The sequence below is a fragment of the Hydra vulgaris genome, chromosome 01 (assembly GCF_038396675.1).
Source record: "Hydra vulgaris chromosome 01, alternate assembly HydraT2T_AEP".
Lineage (NCBI taxonomy): Eukaryota > Metazoa > Cnidaria > Hydrozoa > Anthoathecata > Hydridae > Hydra > Hydra vulgaris.
Window position 1 is genome coordinate 26,367,568 of NC_088920.1, and position 23,465 is coordinate 26,391,032.

General features: G+C 27.7%; 1 protein-coding gene across 1 annotated transcript; it reads left to right on the top strand.

The window, feature by feature from the left end:
- Positions 1-1,163: 1,163 nt before the first annotated feature.
- Positions 1,164-2,774, top strand: LOC136074289 (uncharacterized). Its single transcript, XM_065786593.1, has one exon. The coding sequence runs from the start codon at positions 1,164-1,166 to the stop codon at positions 2,772-2,774; it is 1,611 nt and encodes a 536-aa protein (XP_065642665.1).
- Positions 2,775-23,465: the final 20,691 nt, after the last annotated feature.

Sequence of the window (23,465 nt, forward strand, 5' to 3'; positions counted from 1 at the left end):
TATCGCAAGATTTTTAAACCCTAAAGATAAAAATTCTGAAAGAATAGATAATGATCTTAAAATACAAGCTGAAAAAATAAATTGGGATAAAATAGAATTTCCTGTCTCGTGAGATCAAATTGATCAATTTGAGAAAAATAATCAAGATATAAGTGTGAATGTGTATGGATATGATAGATCAATCTATCCTTTACGCATTTCAAAGAATAATGATCGCAAGCATTTAATAGATTTATTATTAATCTCAAGTGATAGTACTTCACATGATGAAGATAATTCAAATGATAAGATAGAAGTTATTAGCCATTATTGCTTAATAACTAATTTAAGTAGATTACTTTCTTCACAAACATCAAAAAGAACAAATGTTAAACATTATTGTAGAAATTGTTTACTTGGATATAATTCTGAAGAAGCATTATCTAATCATAAATTATATTGCAATACACATGATTCAGTACGTATTGAACTTCTACAACAAGGTTCAACAATGCAATTTAATCAATATAATAAATCGATGAGAATCCCATTTGTAATATATGCTGACTTTGAGAGTTTTATTAAACCTATTAATACTTGTACGCCAAATCCTAATGAATCTTACACTAAAAAATATCAAAAGCATTTACCAAGTTCATTTTGTTACTATATTAAATGTTTTGATGAAAATTATTATAAAGGTAAATTAGTAACATTTACTGCAAATAGCGAAGATGATGATAATATTTGTTAATAGATTAATAGATGGTATTAAGAATATTTACGAGATGATTAAATTTCCTAAAAGTTTGATATTTACACATAAAAATAAAGTTCAATTTAATGCAGAAGTTAATTGCCACATTTGTGGAAAAACACTTGAGCAAGATCGAGTTAGAGATCATTGCCATTTAACTGGAATATACAGAGGCGCTGCTCATAATAATTGTAACTTAAAATATAAAATTCCTAAATTCTTTCCAGTATTATTTCATAACTTATCTGGATATGATAGTCATTTATTCATCAAGAAATTATCTGGAGGTAAGATAAACTGCATACCAAATAATGAAGAAAAGTAAATTAGCTTTTCTAGAGAGGTTATAGTTGGGGAACTTACTAATAATCAAGGCAAGAAAATTGAAATTAAGAGAGAACTTCGTTTCTTAGATAGTTATAGGTTTATGTCATCTGCTTTAGATGCTTTATCGAAAAACTTGACGAAAGATCAATGTAATAATATAGGAAAATACTATTCAGGAGAACAATTAGATTTGTTACTAAAAAAAGGAATATATCCATATGATTGGGTTGATTGTATTGATAAATTTAAAGAAACACAATTACCACCAAAAGAATCATTCTTTTCAAAATTAAATGATGAAGGAATTAGCGATGATAATTACTTACATGCTCAAAATGTATGGAACAAATTTAATTGTAAAACATTTAGAGATTACCATGATTTATATAATGTTTCAGATGTATTGTTATTAGCAGATGTTTTTGAAAATTTTAGAAATGTATGTATGAAAAATTATAAACTAGATCCAGCTTGGTATTTTACATCTCCTGGATTAGCATGGGATGCAGCTTTAAAATTAACAAAAATAAATCTAGAATTAATTTCTGACTATGATATGATCTTCATGATACAAAATGGAATAAGAGGTGGAATTAGTACAATTTCAAATAGATTAGGTAATTCTAATAATAAGTATATGGATAATTATGATGAAACTAAACCATCACAATTTATTCAATATCTAGATGCTAATAATCTATATGGATGGGCTATGGGTAAGCCTCTTCCTACACATGGATTTAAATGGATGGATGATCTTAAAGATTGGAAATCAATTCCATGTATACTTGAAGTTGATTTAGATTATCCAGATCATCTTCATGATGAACATAATGACTACCCACTTGCTCCTGAAAGGATAAAAGTCGATAAAGTCGAAAAGTTAATTCCAAACTTGAATCATAAGAAAAATTATGTGATTCATTATGAGAATCTAAAGCTATATGAGAGATTAGGTTTAGTTATCACAAAAATCCATAGAGGTATAGCATTTGAAGAAAGCGATTGGTTAAAACAATACATAGAACTAAATACTAATCTAAGAACTCAAGCAACAAATGATTTTGAGAAAGACTTTTTTAAACTTATGAACAATTCAGTCTTTGGCAAGACAATGGAAAATATTGAAAAAAGAGTTAATGTTAGATTAGTAACTGATAGAGATATGGCTATTAAATTAGCAGCAAAGCCAAACTATGAACGTCGCACCATATTTGATGAAAATTTAATAGCAATTCACATGAAGAGAACCAAATTAAAGTATAATAAACCCATTTACTTAGGAATGAGTATATTAGATTTGAGCAAAACTTTAATGTATGAATTCCATTATGAGTACATAAAGAAGAAATATTCTGATAATGCGAAACTCTTATTCACAGATACAGATTCATTAGCTTATGAAATAAAAACAGAAGATATTTATAAAGATATTAAAAATGATATTGAAAGTAAATTTGATACAAGTGAGTTCAATCCAAATCATTCAGCAATTAATAACGGATTTAAAGTTGGATTAAATAAAAAAGTAATTGGAATGTTCAAAGATGAAGCAGGAGGAAAACAAATTGAAGAATTTGTAGGATTAAGATCCAAGTTGTATTCATACAAGATTCATGAAAAAGAAAACAAAATATGTAAAGGTGTAAAAAGGAATGTTGTTAAGAACTATATAACACACAACAATTATAAAGATTGTTTACTTAATTGAAAAGAGCACATTAGGAAAATCAATATTATAAGATAACATGGACATGAAGTATTTACAGAAGAAATTAACAAAGTAGCACTTAGTGCAGAAGACGATAAAAGAGTCATATTAGAAGATGGAATTCATACATTAGCATATGGACACTATAAATTAAGAAATAAAGCGATAGAGCATGCAACTGACAGGAACATAATAAATAAAGATTGCCTTCAAACATTTTCACAATTATTAACATCGTGGTTGAATTCGATGTGAGAAAAAATAAGTTAATCATGGTCAAGTTTAAGTTGTGACTGAGATTAAAAGCGAAATGAAGCAGAAAACGTAATAGGGTTGAAATTCTAACTGAGATTAAATATTTTAATATATAAGATTGTGGTTATAATAATGGTTAAAAGCAAAATGAGCCAGAACATACATTTTACATCTACTAATATACATCAATCAACGTTGATCCAATGACTATAATCCAACGTTAAACTATACACATTATATTAACGTTGGGTTATAAAGATTGGATTAACGTTAATCCATATACTTTAAACCAATGTGGGGTTATACACATTTGGTCAATGTTGATCCATATACATTGGATCAACGTTAATCTCTATATATTGGATCAAAGTTTAGATTAGAAAAACAACTTTTGCAATATTTTCCCACTCGTTAGATCAATATAAATTTGCTGACTATTTTTAATCACGTCAATATTTACGTTTTTATTAATATAAATACGATAAAACTAACCCTGGATCAACGTTATATTTGCGTTGGAGAAAACAGCCGACGTACTTGATGTATTTACATACGTTGGCTCTACGTAAGTGTGCTAGCTGGATAGCTACCCACAAACAAAGACATAAAAAACCGCTTAATACATAATTACAATTTAGAACTATTAACAAAATGAACAACGTCTCTCATAATATATTAAACTAATACTTCCTAAATTTAAAGTTATTTTATTTTGTTTAATTTTTATTTTAATTTTTTCCTCTTATTTAATTTAGTGTTAATTTTTTGCTAGTTTTATTTTAGAAGTATCTAATTATTAGATTATAATATCTAATTGTGAAAATATAAATAAATAAAAATATATATATATATATAATTATATATATAATTATTTATTTATATATATATATATATATATATATATATATATATATATATATATATATATATATATATATATATATATTTGTAAAGTATATATATATATATATATATATATATATATATATATATATATATATGTGTGTGTGTAAATGTATATATATATATATATATATATATAAATACACAACCTATTATATTAAGATTGCATGTAAAATATCTGTATGTATTATTCATATTGTTGAGAGGTACTGTATTTTTGAAATGTGTTTACACTAGTCATTTAAAATGTGCACATTAAGTAAAAAACTTAGTTCATTATTCATCTTAGAAATGAACAATTTTACAAATATATACAAAAAATGTTGGTCAACTTTATACCACACTCATATTCATACGTAATTTTGACACTGTGAATTATTAAGTGGATTGATGCATTGCTTTATATGATATTTTAATAATCTACTAGCATCATATTATCTTAGGGGGGCAACTTTGGTGTAAACTTTTTAAATAACGCTTTTCTACGTAGTTTAAATTCACTATGTATTTAAATGGAGTATTTCAAATTATATTTAACTAACTATACCCATGTTTGACATTGCCTTTATTTCTAATTTCATTTTTACTTTATCACTCACTGTTCTATTGTTGAAGATAAGTGAATTATAATCGTAGGTGTCACGTAAAGAAGCGTGTTGAAAATCACTTATTTTTTTATGATTAACTTTAAGGGGTATTTTAATGACTATTGAAGTTGAAGAATTATCACGGGAGTTTTAATTTGTATATATATATACAAGATCATGTAATGAACGTGGTAGAATCAAGAACTATCAGGTAGTTGTTTTTCAATTGCGATAATGCAAAACTCACAATATTGTGAGTGTTTGGAATGCATATTGCAATATTAATATTGAAATATGCATACTTTAAGTATGTTTTGATTATTAATGTTTAAGTTTAACACATTTTAGAATTGTTGGAATGTTTGTGTATTGATTTGATGACATTTAATATTTACGTTTACAAGAGAACATGACTTTAATTTATTTTTTGTATATGTGGATTACGAATGTTTTTTATACTTATTTTTTTTTAGTTTGCATAATAAACTTAAAGAAAAACTTTATCAAAACTAGAAGTGACAATCCTGTGAATTTCCAAAAAGTCGATTGCCTACAAAGGCAGAAGTCTTTAAAGATTATCTTTACATCAGACACGCAAATATTTTCTCACAATTCTTAGACTCTGAAGAACCATCAATCAGAGACGTAAATAAGATAGTAGCAGATGATTTGGTAAAAATATGGTCTGAAAAGCTTGGATAAACTGGGTACTGATACAAAACGATTGATAAAATGTGTGATGAAAAGAGAAATTCATCAACATTTCATTGGCAACTTGGTTCATTCAATAAAGTATTTGACATTTGTCCTTGAAAACGTGTTAATTGTGGTTTCAGAGACCGGTCAAACTGCCACTGTTCCATCAAAATTTCTTTAAAGGAATGAGAGTTTTGGCTTGACCAAAAGAGTAATTGTAAAATATATATTGGCCAGATTGACCAAGAAGAAACAGAACAACACCAAAAGCAAAAAATTCGTAAAGAGCGGCAAATTAGGTTTTGAAAAAAGAATGCAGAAACATGTCAAGCTTCATCATGGACAATAACTCTTTCCTGCGAGAGCAATAAAGAAAGCAGTTGTTGTGATGTTAATGAGGAATATGACGAAACTACTGATTCAGAGGACAGCTTACATAGTGAACATGATCCCGATTATTGCAATGTATTTCAGCACAAAGAACCATGTCAAAATACGTAAGGAATGGGAGTTAGCAACCAAGATACATGCAGAATTGTTAACGCTTGCTTAAAGGATATATAATTTGATTCACGACAATGCATATTAGATCCACCAAAATTAAGATGACAAAAAAACTTATGGCGACAAAAAGATGTCGAAGAACATGTAGAACTAGCCACAGGAATCTTTGGAATCGGTTTTGATGACCGTATAGACAAACTCTAAGGTTAGTGGAACAAGATGATAGTAAAGTTAACAGGGCCACACCATCCAAGAAGTTTATCAAATTATCTGCTCATATCCTAACAGCACCTACCTTGATCACAATTGCCCACAAAGTGGTAAAACAGTTGGTATTGCGAAAGAAATTATTTCACTTTTAAATGTCTGAAATTCTCTCGCGACTTTACCAAGTGTTGTTTGTGATGGGACCAATTCAAACACGGGCTAAAAAATGGTATTGTTTGTTTACTTGAAACTCGTATTCGCAAACCTCTTCAATGATGTATTTCTTTGCTTCATTTTAATGAGCTGCCTCTCAGAGAAATTTTCTCTGAACTTGATGGCAGTACATCTGATCCTACTGTATTCAAAGACATTCTTGGTGAATAACTTTCTTTTGATGTTTATTTTCTACCGATAGTTAACTTTGTAAATGGAGTGCTCATTAAAATATCTAATGACGTCATTCACGATCTCAGTAAAGATCAGAAATACTTACTTAGCATGCAATGCTGCACTTACTTAGCATGCAATGCTGCTATCCGTGGATTCCAAAATTTGGATCTAGAAACAAAGAAATATTTCACAAATACTGCTTCTGGAAATCTCAATCATGTCAGATGGCTCATATTTGCCAATCATCTGCTTTGGTAATACATGTCGACCATAAAACCCACGATAAGTCTGATAAAAATTGTTGATTACATTATTAACGTTTACTATTTCTGTTGCTTTTTTTTCAAGAGAAATTGGAAATGCGTTAAAGGAGCACAAAATTTTTTCACGATTACGAAATATATTTGTAGTCTTACGAAATATATTTGTAGGGCGATTGCTATTGTATCATCTTGATACAATAGCAATCGCCCAGAAAGTATTGCAAAGAAACTGTTATTTCTCTCATCCTGAAAGTGTTTTGTTGTTAGCCATTAAAGATGAAGACAAGAAAAAATCGATGCAGCAAAGAAAATTATTGCATGTAGAAGAGAAGATAGTACTGATGGGGTACGTGTTTTCTTTCAAAAAAAAATTTCTCCCAATTTTTATGCTTCTTCATATTCAGAAAAGATCGACTGGTCAAACGTTCATATCTCATCTCCTCCGATTTTATCGGAAGTGAACAATGAAGACCTATTAATCGATGTTACAAACGGCACTATTGAAGTTCCTGATGTTCCAAGCCATTCTTAAAATGTTGAACGCCTGGTCAAAGAAGTATCTAGAGTACCCAAGATCGTCACAATCTTTGAAAAACGTCATGGAACGCTTATTTCCGCTTTAAACTCAAAACTTTAATATCCAAAATTCGACAGTAAAAAGGACTTTATATTAGGATTTTTCCTTTTCACATTCTTTTTTAATATACAATAATAGCTTTTATTCTTTACATGGTGTTTTTACTTATTTTTAGGTGATATGTAAGAAAATAGCAGTGGATCTCATACCCATATAATGTAAGCAAAAGTTGCCCCCTTTAAACTAAATTCAAAAAGGCTAATATTTTTCAGGTAGACATATTACATGGTGTAGCAACTTTTTACACTAGTGACGATGCAAAAATCAGAAAAATTAAAAATGTGACTAATATATATACAATATATGTATATATATATATATATATATATATATATATATATATATATATATATATATATATATAAATGTAAAAAAAATTTGAAATATTTAACCTTAGGCTTTGATAGAGGATAGTTTGGAAAGTACATCATAAAATCTGGATCCAACCAACTTTTTCTCAGTAATTTTGGTAATTTCTCACTTTTATGGGAGGAAAAGGTGCTGTAACACATTCAAATGTTGTATATATATATATTTATATATATATATATATATATATATATATATATATATATATATATATATATATATATATATATATATATATATATATATATATATATATATATATATATATATATTGAAAATGATATGCGCAAATGACATACACAAAGCTAAGATTTAATTTATTTTATATACATACATTTATATGAATATAACGTAAGTTAAATCTTAGCTTTCTGTACGTCATTTCTGTATGTCATTTTCAATAAACTATAGATTTATCTAAAAAATACTTAACTGGTTTTAAACTTTTGTAAGAAACTGCATATATATATATGTATATACACACACACAAAATACAGATTATAAAACAAGTATTATTATACCTGTCTACAGCACCGCTTAATGGAGCAAGTAACGATGCCATAACGTAACCTTGTTCACCAGTTACGCTAGATCTACATAGTATCCAATGATCTAACACAGAACTTAACATACAAAAAAATTTCACCTCGTTTAAAAAATAAAAGTGCTGCATTATCGGGAACATTAAGTATTGATTCAGAACCATTTTTTTTATTACATAAGTCGTGGTCATAGTTATATAATGCAACAAAGTAGTAAGGAGACACTTTTTTTATTGAACGACGTCTTTTACTCATTTTTATCTAAAATAACAATATATTTATTATTAGTGTGTAACGCAATACAAACAAGTAGGGGAGGTAGTCGCAACACACATGAAAAGTAATTACCAAGCAAATGAAATCATTCTAAAATATTAATTAAATGACTGAGATAACAAGATAAACAAGATAACAAAAGACAAGGTGAAACACTTTAAAAATGGTTCAAAAACAAAATAAGCACACAACGGATGTATTTAAAAAGTTGTTGTAATAAAACAATTTAAAAAGTTACTATAATAGTTATATAAAAACTTGCATATTTTATTGGAAAGGATTAAACCATAAATATGAACTGCTTTATAGTGTTAAGAATATTTTGTATACTAAAATGTGTTCATTTTTTGATTTGTTTAAATTGTATTTTAATAAATTAAAAACCATTATTTGAGCGGCTCTGACTTTTGTGAGAAAAAAAAAATTTAATCATTTTTTTTACCGTTACTAAGGGAGACCGGGGTTAGTCGGAACACAGGGTTAGTTCAAACACTGAACTATTGCGCCGTCTAACAAGCAGTTTATCATTACAAGCAATAAAAAAAGGTTTCAAGAACTAAATCACATACTATTTTGTTGTTGGATAAAATAAATTACGAAAATTAAGTTGTTGCTCAAGGTTTTAGAGAATTGTACACATGAAAGTAACTTTTTGTGATTTTTGTAATATTAATCGGAATCTTGTATTATAAAAGATAATAAAATAGTTTGATAACATCAAAGTAGTATTTTTTGTGGGCTTTCTTTTAATGTATTTTTTATAGGGTTTTGTGCATTGGATACCTTAACTAAATTGTTTAAGAATACACTGGTTAAATGGGGGTTTGTTGGAACGTTGTGATTGAGATTTGTTGGAACGTTTTTGCTTTAAGGCATCAATTATATTTCTTTTATTGTCGCTCATAGATTTTTTTTGTTATTTCATAATTATCCATACTGGCATACTAAATCAGAGTTTAAATTAAGGATCTTATTATTTAGCATGTGTTTTCAATTATTTAAATTTTGCGACCGCACGTTGTTGACAGCGGCTTGTTCTTTAATATTTTGAACACAAGTCGTTGGTTGCCGTTGGTTGTGGCATTTTAATAACAATTGAATTCTTAAAAACAATGGTTTTCAACTCTTTATAAATCTATGTTTGAAATGTTTTGCGTTTAAAACTATGACATTTTAAAAGTTCTTTTATTTAGTTTTTCAAAGAGGTTTGTTGTTTAAATTTAAATCATTTTTTCAATATACGATTCTAATTTATTTTGAAAACTATTTGCGGTCACGGCTATTAAAAGTTTTGTAAAATTGCAGTAGTGAAAGTGTTATCGGCATTATTCAATTATTTTTAAAAGGTATGACATCAAGCGATGCGATGCTTGCTTCTGTCAAAAGAGTAGTTGAAAATAGAAAAAAATGCGGAAAAGTTGCAGCAGACTATGGCATTCCTCATGTGACACTCAGAAGATACTGCATCAAAGTCAATGCAATACCAAGCACCCCGACCAGTTTAATTGTGGGGTACTGCAACAACAGAAATGTATTTACTATGGAAGGAGAGAATACGCTTACGAGGTACATATTAGAAGCTTCACGCGTATACTATGGCCTCACTCCTGCAGAAGTGCAAAAGTTTGATTACAATTACGCGAAAAAAACTAAATTCAAAACTCCTCCTTCATGGGTAAAGAAAGAGCGCGCTGGTGCAGAAAGTTTTTTTTCGTTTCTAAAAAGAAAACCAGAGCTTGCTATAAGTAAGCCTGAAGCTACATCGCTGAGTCGTACCAGCAGCTTTAACAGACATAATGGGAATTTATTTTTCAACAATATAAATTCGGTACTAAAAAAACACAGCTTAACCAGATATTTGGAATGTAGATGAGACAGTTTGTACAACTGTACAAAAGCCACAAAAGATTGTTGCCAGAAAGGAAGTGAAGCTAATTGGAGCTGCCACATTAGCTGAGAGAGTAAAATTATTAACAGTGTATTGTGCTGTAAGCGCTTCCTGGATTACTATTCCACCAATGCTTATTTTTCCTAGAGTAAATTTTTGTGACCATTTTGTTCATGACGGTCCAACAGGATGCATTGGAACTGCGAATACATACGGATGGATAAATGGACAGAGTTTTTTGCTGTTCATGAAACACTTTGTGGCTCACGTACGATGCACCCCACAGCAACTAGCTTTATTGCTACTTGACAATCATGAATCTCACATTAACCTAGAAGTTTTGGATTTTACGAAGGCCAATGGAGTTGTTATGTTGTTCTTTCCACCTAACTGCTCACACAAGCAGCAGCCATTAGACAAATTTGTCTACGTTCCTTGTAAGAAATTCTACAACACTTCATGTTACATATGGATGAATGCAAATAAAGGCAAAACAATGACTATTTATGACATTCCAAGTTGTGTACGCTATGTATATTCTCTGGCAATGAAAATCATATGTGCATGGTTTAAATTCAGCGAAATCTGTCCATTCAATCGCGAAACTTTTTTCGGATGTCGAATATATGACTTCAAAAGTTACAGACCCCCTAGAACCAGCCGTGACTATGGTACTTTTTGAAGTTCCTGCTTTAGCTACTATCAGTCAAGAACTTCCTCTCTTGGCTACTGGTAATAATAATAACAATAGTTGTAATTTTTAATATCAATTTCGACTGTAAAATTTTGCCTTTATTAAGATGTAGAACCATATATTACTGAGCATATCGGACCATTAACTTCAGGACTTCTCAAAACTCCACCAGCAAACGTAGCAAAAACTCCAAAAAAAATTTTGAAGAATTAAAAAGCGTTTTGACAATATGGGACGTTTTGACACCACAAATTTCAAAAAAAACTGGCCCAAAAAAGTATTTTAACAGATACACCGGAGAAAGACGAGATTGACAGAAAAAAAGTACCAAAAGAAAAGAAGATACAGACAAAAACTGCATAGAAAGTGCAAGAAAAAAAAAATACTTACGAAATTTACACCAAAAAAAGTCTATTCTGTAAAAGATAAGGTTATTAAAAGGAAACGCGAGACAAAAAAAATCTAAAAACCGTAAGAGTCTTCACTAACCAATAATAGCGAGCAATAAACAGCATGCATATCCTGCCGAAAAGTGCTTGGTGAATTCAATCTGGGAGAAAAGTGGATTATGTGCTCTGAGTCTTGCCTTTGGGTTCACGAGGCATGCTCAAGTACAGATTCGCATGCTGCCGAATACATCTATACTAAAGACTTCTTTTTATATATATTTATATATATCTAAATATATCTATATCTATCTATCTATCTATCTAACTATATATATATATATATATATATATATATATATATATATATATATATATATATATATATATATATATATATATATATATTATTTATATCTATCTATCTATCTGTCTATCTATCTATCTATCTATCTATCTATCTATCTATCTATCTATCTATATATATATATATATATATATATATCTATCTATCTATCTATCTATCTATCTATATATATATATATATATATATATATATATATATATATATATATATATATATATATATATATATATATATATATATATATATATATTTATATATAAATAAACTAGATGGATTACCCGGCGCTTCGCGCGGGTTTCTCAGAGTTAGGGTTAGGAGGGGCTGCTGGTGGTCCAAACCTGGCCAAAACCACCGTTTAGGCCTAACTAGTTCCTGTGCCAAGTTTGGTATTGATTGGTCCAGAGGTGTTGACGCCTATAGCTAACATCAAACATACAAACATTGCCTTTTAAATATATAGAGACATATGTATGAATGTATGTATATATGTATGTATGAATGTATGTATGTATGTATGTATCTATGTACATACATGCATACATACATAAATACATACATACATACATACTTACATATATATATATATATACATATATATATATATATATATATATATATATATATATATATATATATATATATATATATATATATATATATATATATATATATACATATATATATATATATATTTATATATATATGTATATATATATATATATTCATATATATATATATATATATATATATATATACAACATTTTCCAGTGGAGCAAATTGTGAATCTAAACCATTCTCGAATTCCCTTGAAAACAGACAAAAAATTTCATCAAAATTGGTCCAGCCGTTAAGGAGGAGTTCAGTCACATACACACGAGCACAAGAAATATATATAAAGATATATATATATATATATATATATATATATATATATATATATATATATATATATATATATATATATATATATATATATTATATATATACATATATACATATAAATGTATATATATATATACATATATATATATATATATATATATATATATATATATATATATATATATATATATATGTATATATGTATATATATATATATATATATATATATATATATATATATATATATATATATACAGATATAGCTATATCTATATCTCTCTCTCTCTATTTCTCTCTCTCTCTCCTTCTCTCTCTCTCTCTCTCTCTCTCTCTCTCTCTCTCTCTTTCTCTCTGTCTCTCTCTCTCTATATATATATATATATATATATATATAAACAAGTCTTCAGCACAGAAGTCACAGATGTCTTCGGCAGCATGCGAATCTGTACTTGAGCATGTCTCGTGTATACATATATATATATATATATATATATATATATATATATATATATATATATATATATATATATATATATATATATATATATATATATATATATATATATATATATATATTAAACTTTCATATGTTTCAATTAACCCGATTGTCTGTTCCAACTAGCATCAATGGCGGGGTTTGTTGGAACAGTTTTTTTACAGCTCTAATCAAAGATATATTAAAAACTACATAACTAAATTTAATCACTATTAGTCAATATTGTGCGCTTTAGTAAGTAGTATTAAGACAATAAAAAATATTTCAAAAAATATTTGCATTTTGGCCCAAGTTCACAAATAAAGAGAAACGTTCAAACGAACCTGGTCTCCCTATACTGCCTTTTGTTTGAGCATGTTTAAACCATGAGTAATTTGAACGGAGCTTTTTTGGAAAAACCTCAAGAGACTAATAAAGAGTTCCAAAACTTATAAGGACATATTCTTAGACAGGGAGAGTTGTGAAGAAGCATTGGTAACACAGAGCATCAGTTCATTCATTTTTTTTGTCTATTCTACGGCATTGTGCACTATGTTGCGGATGATAATGTACAGAAAGTGTACTGTTTTACATAATAAAAACTTATAGAATTGAATTAAAAATTAAATTAAAACCAATAATTATCACATAAATTTAATTGCATTAAGATAATCCTAAAACTTTAACCAATAACTAATTTAATAAAACCAAAATTATACAAAGACTAATCTTAGAAATTAATATCGTGCAAAATTAAAAATTAGTTCCTAAAGAAAAATTGCAGGCTTCTAAGTAAGATTAGTTTAAAAACTAAACGTAAAACATAAATTTATACTTTTTTTGAAGTATGTACTTTGTTTTTTGTATTTTGTAAATTTTGTACTTTGTTCTTTTCTTTTTGCGTTGTAAATATATTAAAAGTTGGTATTAAATAAAAAGTAACGTTAAAAAAAAAACGATTTTATTTATTTCATTTTCTGTCAATAACCTGATCCAAGGTTTAACAATTGAAGATCTGTTAAAAGTGACTAATATACATCTGTTAAAAGTGACTAATATACATCGCATTTTAGTTTGTTTAAGAAGATTTTAAACACCTATCTTTCAATTATTAGGAAACACAAATCATAAAGTCTTAGAACTTGTTATTCATAAGAACACAAAGTAATGTAAATAAATTAGTAATAAAATTAAGAAGATTTTAAACACCTATCTTTCAATTATTAGGAAACACAAATCATAAAGTCTTAGAACTTGTTATTCATAAGAACACAAAGTAATGTAAATAAATTAGTAATAAAATTAAACAATGGATTACTATTCTACAGTTTTAGGGCACACCTCACACTTTCCAATAATAATTAATTGGCTTTATTTTTAGTGTCAACTTGTTTTTCAATAAATTTGTTTAATAAAGTAAAAGAGCCCATGTGATAAAATTTAAAAAATAATGTTACTTACCAATAGATACATTTAATAAGATATCTTAAAACTTATTAACTTTAAAAACTAATAAATTACTTTGTCATCATAAAAAAAGTTTTCAACCCTCGCGATGATGTAAAATTATATAATGATGTAAAATAATATAACTTTTTTCATAGCTCTTGTAGTAGCTGTTTCACCATATTAAAATTTACAAATATTTATATACTCATTTCTTCTAAAATTATTTTTGTTAAAAAATAAAAAACAGCATACTGAAACTAAAAATAAAAATCTTTTATGTTCTCAATATTAATGTTAACATGTAATACTTTACAAAAAGTACTTTTTTAAAATATCCAAGTTCACTTCTAAATAAAGATGAATTCAAAAGAAATGGTATGATAATGCAATCTTATAAATAGTATAATTATAAGATTGTTCATATTCATTGACACACCAAAGAATGTTATTAAAAACTGGTTGAAATTTAATTGTGAATATTTAATTCCATTCAAGTGACGTAACAAAAATGTAAGCTAAGTTTTATATAAAAACCTAATAGTTTAATCCTTTCTTAGTCATCTATAAATACAATATATTTTAAAATTTAAAAACCTTGTAGTTTTAATACGTTTAATATAGTTATTTCGTTATTTATTACTTACTTTTACATTTTAGTAAAAGTAAGTAATAAATAACGAAATTAAAAACAATAGTTCGAGGAAAAATAAAATCTAAAAATGTATATATAAAATAAAAATAAAAAAAAATGATAATTTAAAAATTAAAAAAAAAAAACTTTGAGTCAGAAGCTGTTAAAACAGTTTGAACAGTTACGACTTTTTTATAGCAGCCTCATTTAAAAAGCACCGAGGGTAAAAACACCAGGGTAAAAGCACCGAGGGTAAAAACACCAGGGTAAAAGCACCGAGGGTAAAAACACCATGGTAAAAGCAGCGAGGGTAAAAACACCGGGGTTAAGTTTTATTGATTGGAAACAATTAACGTTTGAATTTTAAATGACTATGTTATAAAATAAACGGATCGTTTAGATATTGAAAAAACTAAAAGTTATGTACATAAAAAGATGCGGATAATAATATGTAATAACTAAAAAGAAATCATTAACTCTTAACTGTATGGTCTATGAATATCAAACAATTTTTTTTTGTGATGAATATCAAACAATCAATTTTTATGTTGAACATTTAACAGTATATAAATTGTAAAACTCAAGAAAAAAACATGAAGTGTCAACATATTGACTAGTGTTGCAACGACTTTTTACTACAAGACAACATTTACATGTCTCTATTTGCATGTCTATATTTAATAAAGGCCACTTAAAGGTTCAAAGATACTACCGTTTCTTTTAGTTTTAAAAATACTTGCATAACTGATGTCAGTCGGAAAAAAATGAAATAAAGAATAAAAGTATAAAATAAAACAAGCCTAACATAATAAAACAAAACTATTTTATCAAAGTAATGTGTACTTTTAAATTATGATGGTAATTATTTTTAATATTGTAGTACACACCCGTTTCTTGATTACAAAACTAATAAGTTAGCTGATGTAATCAGTCAATATTTTCGATAAAAGATCTTACAATCGAGGTTATTTACAAATAGCTTAAAACTAGTCTTAGGTAAATACCATAAAAGAGTATTAATTATACAAATAATGATGTTAATGATATTGATGATAAATTAACAATTATAAGAATAATAAAAAAATTATATAATAACAAACCAATATCAATTTTAAAACAATGATTGAATATTATGCACACACAGAAAAGTTACGAACATTTATATACTGATAAAACAACCATGTAACTAAAACAATTACTGTGAAAAAAATAACAATGATTTAATCAATATAATAATCTTAATATCAATAATCATAATAAAAACAATAGAATCAAAATGATTGTTTGCGAAAGTTTAACTGCTATTAGTTTATTGAAATTACTGACAATGAACTAATAATTGAATGCTTAATGGAGTTTAATATAAGTAAATGCAGTGTCACAAACATTCAAAAATAAATGTAGTAAGCTTATACTATGAAACATGAGAATGATAGTTTTCCTTTAAAACTAGTAATAACAATAAAAAAGGAGTGAGACTCAGATGAAGTAGTGTTGTTCAAAAAAAATCATCAGGTTCATTTAGATAGATGTTGAACACAAATTCTTTATGCAAAACTATAAAATTGTACATTTACACCACCCACTAATCTACCATAAGAATAAATATATATACATTCGATTCAAAGATTGTTATAAGTTAAGGAAATCTAATAGTTCAAAGATCAAAGGACGTTAATTTTTCTGGCCTCATCAATGTACGTAGGTAGATTTTAATTAACTTTACATTGCTGAAACTATGTTTACAGCTAGCCATTGTTCCTGGAATTATCAGCAATATACGTAGTGTTATCCACAAAGTAGTATAAAGGTTTTCTCTGTCGGTGTTTTTGATTATATATTTAGTGAAAAAGGAATGAGCCCATTGGATGAACTGCAGAACTATGCGGGAAGACTGAAATGGTTGGAGAAACAGAAAATATATATTTTCACAAAGACCACTGAAAACAAAATGTCAACAATATTTAGCATCTGACCTAAACATTCAGGTTATGCTAAAATATTGACAAAGATAGGTCTTACAACAATGGAATTATTAAGTTTTACAAAATAATGACTGGCATTGACAAGAGGTTACATTGATAACTGGCATTGATAAGAGATACATTGTGATGTAAAGAGCTTCATACGAGTTCTACTTTATGTGAAAGAGTTCATTTACGGAAGTTTGAAAGAGAGTTCACAAAAACATTGGAATGGATTACCATATTAATGGGTTAAGAGAAGATGTATCAAAAGAAGTTATACAATGACAGTAAACTCTTTTCAAAGTAGGCTACATATACATTTACTAATGGCTGTTTAAGTATAAATTTTAAACTTTGAGTTCCGCGAAATTTAATATTTTATCATAACGGCAGTTTGTATTACTATTACTGTTGCTAATAATCAGGACCGTACCGTGCCAACTTTGCGCCTCGGGCAAGCAAAGAAAATTGCGCCTCTTCCCTCCTTCAAAAAAAAATTTAATTAAAAAAAGACTTATTGATTACAATTTTATCCCAAAAAGTGTATAGTACAGTTTTTCGTGAATGTTACTAAAATTTACTTCAAGACCAGTTTTCTGGCCTTTTTGGAAGCAAATTTACTATTGATACCATTAAAATCAAAGGTGTCGGCCACTTCATGTTCAATTGAAACTATAGCCAGACAAGAGAAATGTTCTTTGTCCAGAGTTGAACGCATTTAGTTTATTATCAGCTTATGTTTACAGAAACTTCTTTCACACGTAGCAACTGTGGCTGGAATGGTAAGGAAGATGCAAACAGCGATTGCCGTGTTAGGGTAAACATCATTTACTAAATATTTATAAATAAGCTGCAAAATGTCAATTGGGCAAATTTTTCAAGGTTTCAATCATTGTAGCAGCTTGATATTTGAAATCTGGCATTTCTGACAAAAATCAGAAGAATATAAATCTGCCTTTTATATCTGATATACATTTTTGACTTATTCTTAAGTTCATTTACTGAACTTTTAGAGGGTAATCCCACATAGGAAGTCAAAATCCGAGGATAAAGAATACATAGCCTCAAACAGCCATTCAATTTGTGTAATAATACTGTCAAGTTCAAGGATTCACTGAAATCAGAATTCTGCTTTTGCTGCGAGTTGGTGAAAGTTGTCTTCAGCTTCATAAAGTGCCATCCTTTTTACTTAGCGCTTCCACTTGATTGGAAAACCACTTTCAATTTTATTCTTGCTGGCTGTTTCTGCAAAATCTTTGATGATGGTGTCCACCCCAACGTCTCTTAAATTTTGAATGGAATCCTTCAATTCTTTCATTTTTTTTGCTGCAATTTTAATTCAAATGTTTTTAAACTAAATCAGATTGTTTTCCCAGTCAATTAAAGAAAGGATTTGCACCAGAAATCCAACAAACACAAAAAACTGATACTATTTTGAATAAGATATTTTGCACTGCAAACTGTAACATTATTTGTCATAGGGTTTTGAAAAATGGATTCCAAACCTTGAAGAACTTCCTTGATTTATCTGTATAATGTTGTGATTGCTTCTTTTTTGGCAGACCACTTAATGTGACTGTTTTTTTTAGTGAGAGAGTTTTTATCAGATTTTTCAATTTTGATATATGACTTGAAAAAATGTAAAGAAAGCTTAAGTATTTGGACAAAATGTAACCATGAGTGGGGAAACCTTAGCTGCATAGATGCCAACGAGATTTAAAGTGTGAGCTACATACGGAATAAATCTTGCTGACTCACAGAGAGAATGGATGTGAGCCTGGACACTATTGTATTTTCTGGACATATTGGCTCCATTGTCGTAACCTTCGCCACGGCAATTAGAAATCTTTACACCATCTTTCTCTAATTTTTTAGTGATCTCTTTTGCAAGACCTTCTTCAAATATTTGGTGAGACTCAATAAAGTCCACAAAACTTTTCTCAATTGTACAGTTTTCATTATAAATGTGGACATACCTATTTTTTTGGGTTATCTGCTCCTTGTGGAAGGCATCTGTAGTGCGTCAGACAGAGCAAAGCAGTATTTTGCTTCCTTGATGTTTGATAATACTTCATTTCTAACTTTCTCTTTCAGTAACTATTCAGCACAATTTAATTTTAAGGAGAAAAATTGGACATTATGTTTTTCTTTGCTTTAACAGATGCAATATGTTAAGTCACTATATGGAAGTAATGGCTTATCAACTCAATCAAGCTCAAAAAAACTCAAGTGTTTTATTGACCAATGACCTCTATTGTGCCACAAAGGGCAAAATTGCTTACGGCACAGAACAAAAATTGCAACAACAATCAGTTTTAAGATGTCACTCTACTTTTTCATCTCTATATTGATATTGATCTCTCTGCAGATCAGAGTCCATGGTTTTTCGTTCTTCAAGGTTTTTTTCGAGATTTTTCCAATCAGAATAGCATCTTTGGTGTTCATTGCTGTTTTCATTTTCAGGACTTCTTGGGTTAAGGTTTTTCCTCTAAAAAAATTCTTTTAAATGTTCTGAGAAATTGTTGGTTATTGATGTTGAAAAAACAAACAGCAAAAAAAATAAACAATGAAACTTTTTTATTGGTGTACAGCAACCAATTTACAGAACAAAATTTTTACTATTGGGATAAACATTTTCATACCATTTTGTGCTGAAATCTCATTCTGCTGTCAAAGTTACAATGCGTGTTTTGAAAAATTTCTCTTCTTTCTTGATTTGTACCATACGGAACCAAAAAGCAATTTATTTTGTCCGTTAATTCAGGCCATATTCTGGATCCCTGTGCTAAAAGTTTTCACCTGAGGTCGGTGGAGTATCTGACATTTCTGAATGAAGTTTTCATCCACTTTAGCTTGGTCAGAAAGCTAGAAGTTTCCATTTTTCCTTGCTGTTTGTGAATCAATTTTGCAATTTTTTTAAAATTTGACTGATGAAAATCTCCTTTTCAATTTATTTCAAATGATGATTTGAACTTAAGTCATTAATTTGAGCTGTTTAAAAAACTTCATTGGTTGGATTGTCATTAACTTCGATACAAATATCTTTTAAAAAGATTTGTTTTTCCACTGCAGAGTTTGTTACCAACAACTTCTTGAAACAATTTTATAGTTTCTCGTCACTTTTTAGATGCTGTTTTTTTTTCTTTTTAAATTGAGCGACAGAATTTTTTAGAGCGATTCATTGAAGAACCTTAATGTTCAGAAGTTAACAACTACGTTTTAACTAAATTTTGGAAAAAAATGATGCGTTTTTTATCAAATATAAAATATTATGCTTATTCAGTGTGTTTTTCCCTTGTTTTTATTTTCTTTTTAACGGTCTCCTGTTTCTAACCATTTTGAAATAATATTTTAACGTTTTTGCCCGATAATGGGACTGCCCATATATTCTTAAAATATAAAAAAAATAAATAAAAATAGTATTCAATGTTCTCCATAATAATTAGATAGTTTTAAAAAACATATCAACTATGTTAGTGTTAAAGGACGCACCTCTGTTCGGTAAATGAGTTTCTATAAGTTCGAATTTATGTAAGGAGGCGCAAGTTTAGTTAATTTTCTTATCAACATCAACGAGACGCCATAAATATTAATTTCCTAGAGATGATTATTTTTTCAATTTATTTTTATTGGGAAATTTGCGCCCTCCAGAATTTGCGCCTCCGGCAGCGGCCCGGCTACCCAAATAAAAAAAAAGAGTTTAAGAACAAAAAAGTTTTTATTATTGTTTGTTTTGGTTACGAAAGTATCAATATGATTTAAATGTTGACAACATTTGTACGTAAATAAGAGAATATGTTTTATTTATTCGAAAACATAAAGTAATACGACTAAAACAATGAGTTTTTTTTTAAAATTTGCACTGCATTATGGTCACTATCATTATCAGCTGGTAAAGTTGTTTTAATTTCTGAACTTTAAAAAAAATATATAAGTAAGTTTTTAAACTTAGTTTTTTCAAAAAAATATCTCAAACCTTGTAATTCAAACACTTTACACATGTTTTGACCAAATCTTTATAACACCATTTACTTTCTCTTAATTCATTTCTCCCGAGCAATTTTTTTTTAAAAAGGCTTTTTCAAACGAGGCCATTGCATAATGTCTTTTCATGTTTAAATTTTTTATGAGTTTTAGTTAAAATTTGAAAACTTGTTTTCCCAATGTAATTTTTTGAGCAACAGCATTCAATGTATTAAGTTGCAGAGTAGCCGTTGTAAAACAAAATTAGATTTAATATATCCAACATTCTTATATATGTGACTTTTTTTTGAATATCTTTCCTTTATTTTGGAGATATATATTTTATTTTTTAAATGTGAATTACTGAAAATAAAGTTAAAGTTTGCAAAAAAAAAATACAGTTGTCGTTACTTCAACCTGACGTTTTATTACGCGTAAATAATATATTTTGAAGAGTTAAAAAAATAGTAATTTATGATCTAGCTTTAAAATGTTATCGGTCCAACAAACCTATCTGGACCAAAAAGGCTAACTGAGGTTTAGGGAATATATTTAGATTTGTTTTTGTTTTTTTATGGTAACAAACAATGAAAATGAAGGTAATCAGTCCATAGTATAAAATGGTTAAGAAGATAAGAAAAACGGCCTGCCAAACCTAAATTTAAAAACTTTTGTTTGAAAAATGACCCACCCTAACCGCAATTCTAGGTGTGATTGATGCTAAAAAATGCCTAAATAAATGAAAGATAGAAAAAAAAGTTAAATAACTGGTACTTACAAAGATAAGAGCTCCGTTTTTTTTCATTGTATATACAAACAGCTTTGTATATCTAAGCTCTATTTACTTTATGTGTTTATTGAACGCTATGCTGCTAATTGAAACCATGGAAACCAAGCTAAACAGTCAAGCAATGCAAAATTTTTTTTCTGGTAAAAATTTTTATTTTATATATATTTCTATGCACAAAGTTTTTATTAAAAAAGAATTCAAATAAATTCGTCGTTGTTAGTTTTATAATTGGTCTACTTATCTATTTATATATAAAAATCTGCTTAGGCTACTCTGCTCATTTATTAAATAAGCAACACTTCACAAACTGATTTAGCAAAAAAAAACCAACAAGCAGATAAGCCACGCGGCTTTGTACTTCACATGAAAATTGTGTGATTGCTAAATTTACACAGGTTAGTTTTATTTTCATAATAAGTTTATGTTTTATATTAGAAGGTTTGCCTAACCCTTTATAATGCTTACTATTATTATCGTAGTCTAAGGTTAGCCCTTTGTTCCTAACTTTTTTTTCTTGATTCTACAAACAAAAAATAACTAATCTAAAATCATATATAAATATATATTTATATATATAAATATATATTTATATATATAAATATATATTTATATATATAAATATATATTTGTATATATAAATATATATTTATATATACAAATATATATTTATATATATAAATATATATAAATGTATATTTATATATAAATATATATATATACATATATATATATATATATATATATATATATATATATATATATATATATATATATATATATATATATATATATATATATATATATGTATATATATATATAAATATATATATACATATATATATATATATATATACATATATATATACATATATATATACATATATATATAAATAGTTCAACCTCAATTATTGTTTCTTAACAAATAGAAATAGTTACCAATTCAAAAAAATGATTCACACAGTTTAAAACAAAAGAAAGTTTTAAAATAATAAATAAAAATAGTTAACTAATGAGAAATGATTTACATAGGTTAAATAAAAGACACTTAGAACAAATTTATATTTTTAATATTTATACATAAATAATAAAAGTAATTATACTTATCAATTCTGTAATTTTTTAAACTCTAACATAGACATGATACTATCCTTTACTAAACTTCTGGAAACATACAACAACCCTTGTGAGTTACTACACTTCTGGTGTCATGCTATGCTCTTAGTGACTTACTATATTCCTTTTATTGTACTTCCTAAATTTTATTTTTTACTTTTACTTTAACTCTGGTAAATAAGGTGATTGAAAGGTGCAAAATGACATAACGGTCTGGTATCAGTGAACTGCGGTAGTGCATCTAACTAGAAAGTTTACGTAGATTTTGTTACCAATATTCCAAATTTGACTAGAGCAGGCATTAAATTTTGAACCTCCTAGTTATGAAGCAAGCTTTCTTATCACTGCTTTCAGGTTGCTCTGTTTTTGTACTTTTAAGTGTCGGTATTGACTTTTTGCAATCACAATATTTGTTAGATGTTGTAGCAGGTAAGTTTCAAGGAGATTTCATGTAATT

Excerpts from the sequence above, each read along its gene's own strand:
- LOC136074289 (XM_065786593.1), top strand. The coding sequence starts at position 1,164 with ATGTCATCTGCTTTAGATGCTTTATCGAAAAACTTGACGAAAGATCAA.